This window comes from Branchiostoma belcheri, unplaced genomic scaffold (assembly GCF_001625305.1).
Source record: "Branchiostoma belcheri isolate BF01 breed outbred unplaced genomic scaffold, Haploidv18h27 scaffold2, whole genome shotgun sequence".
NCBI lineage: Eukaryota > Metazoa > Chordata > Leptocardii > Amphioxiformes > Branchiostomatidae > Branchiostoma > Branchiostoma belcheri.
The window spans coordinates 9,054,569-9,060,472 of NW_017803490.1; the positions used below are offsets into that span (position 1 = coordinate 9,054,569).

Sequence of the window (5,904 nt, forward strand, 5' to 3'; positions counted from 1 at the left end):
AGACAGAGAGAGAGAGGTTAAGCGGCAGTAACTCCGGTACTTTGCTAGGCGATGCTTTAATGACTAAAACTACTTCTCGCTGCTGTAAAGAGAGCTAGGCGAGTTAGCATTAGGGATAACGTTATGCAGTTACCTGGTTGATCAGGTCGGCTAGTAGCTTTCTGCACCTCTGCAGACCGCCATAGTCGCACAGCTCCGCCGCACGACGCGAGAACTAAAACAAAGAGGATAAACTGAAACTGTTTATTCACATTGCTTGGCAGCCAATATGCATTGCTTGGCTGAATTGCACAAGTGATTACATGATGATGTATGTGTCTATTGTGTATATTTGTATATGATGTCGCAATATCAGCTATCAGCTCCCTGGCGGCAACATTGTATTGCCATGTTGCAATTTCAAATAAATAAATAAACAAAGAGGATACATCAGCACATAACCATTATATAGAATATAATGTCCTTCATCAGAACCCTGCCTAAATCAAGACGGGGGAAGCCACAAACTACCCATTACATCTGATCCACCGCTCAGTAGGTCACGTGTCTGTAATCTGCATAGTGACGCCATGGAAGATTTCGATTCATTCCTTGACACAAAAAACAATTGGCAACGTTTAAAACTGCCTATGTCACGTATTCTACCAAGATGAACATGGGTGAACTTTCGAGTCAAAGGAAAACTTGTCCCCTCTTTCCATTTCCTTCAATGGCAGAAATGCGTTTTTAAAAGCAGTATAAAAACTAACAATGATATTTTGACTTTGAGTCACCTTGAATGCTTTCAGCAGTCGATTCAACATGGCGTCCGCCCATTCGATTCTCTGTCTCTCCGCTTCCTCATCCGGGGACTCCGGTGGCTGTTCCATCTTGCTCTTCCCCACCCTCCGGGACTCGAACTCGTGAAGAACCATCTTTAGCTCGCCGGCAATCTGTTGGGCGATCTCCAAACACTTCCTCAACTAGAAAAAAATGTAAAAAAATTAATCCCTCCTACTATGAAATTGCAATATTATGTAACCCAACACGAGTTACGATGGTGAGAGACAGTCTGGTCCAGTCAGGTCACTGGAGGAGAAGAAGAAGAAGAAGAAACGTAGCAAAAACAATATGTTTTCATTCGGTAAACATAATAATACAAATAAATACAAGGAAGAGACGATACCCGATTCTATCCAGCTTTGACCCCATTACGTCACACGACCAGAAGGTCACGTGACCTGAGCAATCGGGTCAGTCGGCATGAAGAAGACCAGAAGACTGGTCGAAAATGTGGAGAAAAAAAATCAAAATTCTCATGCTAAAAAGAGTTCCAATTTTTCGATTTGCTGAGCTGAACATATATGAACTTTTACATCAAAACAGCTTCTTATATTATGATTATCAAAACTGACTTATTAAAATTCTTACCTCTTTTCTGACCTCAGCTAGCACCCTCTCCAGTCGCTCCAGCGCATGCCCATTGTGCTCGGAGAAGAGGCACTCCCCACACACTGGAACGTGACAGTCCTGGCAAAAATGGCGGCACTGCTCGTCCGGGTGGAGCTTGCACCGGTTGCCTAGGAGACGACCTTTGGCATCTGGGTTCTCGCTATCTCGTTCTGTGAAGAAACGGGTGGCGTAGCTATATATCAGCAAACTAGGTCTGTGTTAATATGTATATTTGCACACTAGAACAACATAGAAAATACGAACCTTTGCATAGTTGGTACACTAGCAACAACATACAAACTTTTACACTTTTACATTTGTACACTAGCAAATACAAACTGTTACGCCTGGTGAGATGTGAGTGAAGCTGAAAAGGAAATACATCAAGGTAGGTCAATAACCAGATAACTACTGGCTATGACGTCATCGCAGGTTGGTGACCCAGAGGTAGGTCAATAACCAGATAACTACCGGCTATGACGTCACGCAGTTTGGTGGCCTAGAAGTTTCCGGGCAGCCCCTCCTATAGTGTTTGCACAGTGTGTGGCCCAAGGGCTACAAAAATTGAGATGGACAACACCCCCAATGCTCTACACAGATAGCCTCTACCAAGCTTCGGGAGGCGGCTGGAAAGAGTAGAAATCGGTCAAATAAAGAGATAACATGCCGGTCCACTAAAGAGTAAATTTGTACAAAATGTAGCGGACCAACTCCCCCGGCATGTTATCTCTCTATTTGACCGATTTCTACTCTTTTTTTTTTTAATTTATTCCAACATGTAATCACCAGACGTGGTGACGACACACTCAAGTTTCTTCAACTTATATTAATGCCGCCACCAACACAGGGGACAAATACATGACAGGACGACAATACTCATTTTCACCTGAGCGAAGTGAGGAAAGTCGTGTAAAGTGCCTTTCCCAAGGACACAAGATCGGTGGCATGTCAGGACTCGAACCCGGGACTCTAAGTTCCGAGTCGCGCACTCTGCCGCTACGCCGAAGCCTGGTAGAGGCTACTGCACAGAGTGTAACGGGACCTACCGGCTATGACGTCCCGCAGGTTGGTGACCCAGAAGTTACCCGGCAGCCCCCGCACACCCGACGCCGGGTCCAGCTCCACCACACGCCGGCAGTTTGGGCAGTAGATGAACCGCCTTCTCCCGGCGTAGGTTTCAAGGCACTCCTTAAGACAAAAAATAAGAGGGTATAAATTAAAGGAGGCGATATATTACTCTCCACCGGGGCTTTCTATGGGAATAAGGATCGTAGAATTCGGCAAAAAGTACCAAAAATTTGGCAAAATTGGCCAGGGGAGTCCGGCCGAGGAAGGTTGTTGCAGCAGCTGTAAATGTTGTTAGCGAGCGTAGTTAGTCTGGTAGAGACTAGCCATATATATCTGAGGACACTCCAGCCATCACTTCATAGAGACAGTGGACGATATGAACTTAAATGTGTGTGTGTGTGCATGTATGTGTGTCTGTGAGGTTGTCCCACCTTCAGAACGTGCATGTGTGTGTTTGTGTCTGTGTGTCTCTCTGTGTGTCTGTGTGTGTGTGTGTGTGTGTGTGTGTGTGTGTGTGTGTGTGCATAAGTGTATGCCTGCACAACATGTATGTGTGTATGTGTGTTTAACCCACCAGACAGAAGATGTGTGTGTCTGTGTGTATGTATGTGAGTGTGTATGTCTGTGTGTGTGTGTGTCTGTGTGTGTGTGTGCGCGATCCTTTGTGTGTGTGTGTGTGTGTGTGCCTGTCCGTCCGTCCGTCTGTCTGTCTGTCTGTATGTTTGTCTGTGTAACTGTGTGTTAACCCACCTGACAGAAGGTCTGTTTGACCGCCTGTGTGTACAGTTAACCCACCTGACAGAAGGTGTGCGTGTGTGTGTTTGTCTCTGTATGTGTGTATGTTTGACCGCCTGTGTGTACAGTTAACCCACCTGACAGAAGGTGTGCGTGTGTGTGTGTGTGTTTGTCTGTGTATGTGTGTATGTTTGACCGCCTGTGTGTACAGTTAACCCACCTGACAGAAGGTGTGCGCACAGGGCAGGATTTTCGGCACCGTGAAGTGATCCAGGCAGATCCCACATACCAGGAACTCCTGTCCGCGCATGCGCTGATGACCAGCATTGTTCCCCTCTGCGGCCGCCATCTTACTTTTTTGAAAGCAGAAATTAATCGATTAGATGATCAATCAGATCAATGAATCAATAAGAAATAATGTCCCAACTTGTGATACCTCCCCAACTTAAGGTGACGTAACGGCAGAGTGGTCGACTCGGAACCAAGAGGTCGCGGGTTCGAGTCCTGACATGCCACCGATCTTGTGCCCTCGCGAAAGGCACTTCACACGGCTTTCTTCACTTCGCTCAGGTGGAAATGAGTATTGTTCTGTCCTATATTCGTCCCCTACGTTGGTGGAGGTATAAGATAAGCTGATATAACTTGAGTGTGCCGTCACCATGTCCAGTCATGAAACTTTACGGTTGAAATATAAAAAAAAAACTTAAGTCAGGTACTCATTTTACAGCTGGGTGAAGAAAGTCTGTAGATGCACGAAACAGGTCCTTTGTGCATGGACGCCTCGGAACAATAGTACTGATCACCTGATATGAACTCTCTAAAGCTAATATCCCTGACCATCTCTCGCCCCAGGCGCTGATTTTAAAGTCTGCCAGTGAGATTTCATGGCGGCAAAACAACAACAAAAATATTTTGGATGCGTAAATCTGACATTAACTGCCATTTCTTAGTACATTTCTTACTACATTAAAGAATGACCACCAAAATTGACTTTCACGTCCAGTTTTGCCTATTTCTTAAGTTAATGTTTTTCCACCCTGAATAAAAATAGACGAATGCAATGGTGGTAAACAGCACAGTTTTGACTGTATAATCAGGTATTTTACCCCCTGCTGGTTGTGTTTTGTTGTATAAGGAAGATCGCTACACGTTAATAACAGGTCGTTAACGATGAAGACCTGACTTGTTAGGAGCTAGCCTCGCGGAAACAGCTTGCGATGAACTATTCAGGAGCAGGACAGGAGGCGCCCCGGAAATCTTATAATTATAGACCTGACAGGACGCCAAATGCCACCTGCTTATGCTGGTTAGTCCAGATATTACTGGGGCTATGCAGGTATTTCTGTTGTCTAGCCAGCGCTAGTCTTATAAAAATGCTGTCAAAAACCAACTTAAATTCTGAAACAGGGCCCAAAATACCACATGCAGGTTAGTGCAGGTATTCCTGATGTTTACCTGCTCCTAACCTGCACTCAGGTCCATGTACTGGGTACATGCAGGTTAGTGAAGGTAAAATTGGAGCTGTGCAGGTATTTCTGATGTCTACCTGCACCTAACCTGCACTGGTTCATGTACTGGGTATATGCAGGTTAGTACAGGTAAAATTGGAGCTGTGCAGGTATTTCTGAAGTCTGCCTGCACCTAGCCTAGACTGGTCCATGTACTGGGTATATACAGGTTAATGCAGGTAAAATTGGAGCTGTGCAGGTATTTCTGATGTCTGCCTGCACCTAGCCTAGACTGGTCCATGTACTGGGTGTATGCAGGTTAGTGCAGGTAAAATTGGAGCTGTGCAGGTATTTCTGATGTCTACCTGCACCTAACCTACACTGGTCCATGCACTGTGTATATGCGGGTTAGTGCAGATAAAATTGGAGCTGTGCAGGTATTTCTGATGTCTACCTGCACCTAACCTGCACTGGTTCATGTACTGGGTATATGCAGGTTAGTGCAGGTAAAATTGGGGCTGTGCAGGTATTTCTGGTGTGCGTAACCTACTCCTTTGCTTGCATATTGTTACCACATGTAAAAACCGTACTGGGAATAGATTTCTAGAACGATCCATGCTTCATTAAGTCTAATAATTGTGGTGCTGGTAAAACGTATCTGGTGTGGGGCATTTACGTATAACCGTTCAGGTATCGATAAAGATGGTAATTCGATGTACTTTAAGAATCGGTTTGCGTGTTTTAGCATTTTTCAAGATAACACAAAATCGCTAACACGGCTGTCCTGTGCACTCTTAACTCCCTTATCTCCCTACTATCTTCACCTTAACAATCCCAGCTCAACACATCATCTTAAAAAGAACCTCGATATCTTAAGGACCTTAAGAATTCACCCACCTTCTTGAAGAAGCGTCTTGAAGAAAAAAATGTCTCCTGAGATCTAAAAAAGATGCTGTAGTTTATATGTGGATATTGTTATGTCTGTTGACAGTACCACACCGTGTGCTAAACCCTCAGGCCTTCAGGCGGTGAATTCACGCGTCTTTCTTTAATACTGGCTGCACAAAACTGGTAAGGCAACTTCGTCTGGCACAGTCCATTCTGGTGCTGTTGGAGGGGTGGTGTTGTGTCTTACTCTCCAAGCAGAGGTTTGGGGTTTTGGGTTATTTTTGGCGTGTTTTTTTTTTTTTTTTACTTTTTTATTTGGGTTTCTTTTTGCACT

At 44.8% G+C, this 5,904-nt stretch overlaps 1 protein-coding gene across 1 annotated transcript in view; it reads right to left on the minus strand.

Annotated features, from left to right (window-relative positions):
• The window catches only part of LOC109468833 (B-box type zinc finger protein ncl-1-like), a 6,213-nt gene extending 2,630 nt beyond the window's left edge, over positions 1–3,583 (minus strand). The window contains exons 1-5 of the mRNA XM_019767173.1: positions 3,455–3,583; positions 2,478–2,619; positions 1,411–1,601; positions 774–962; positions 134–214 (exon numbers count right to left, since the gene is read on the minus strand). Of these exons, the coding sequence (XP_019622732.1) occupies positions 134–214; positions 774–962; positions 1,411–1,601; positions 2,478–2,619; positions 3,455–3,583 (732 nt within the window). The remainder of the gene's footprint in view (positions 1–133; positions 215–773; positions 963–1,410; positions 1,602–2,477; positions 2,620–3,454) is intronic.
• Between the last annotated feature and the right edge of the window lie 2,321 nt (positions 3,584–5,904).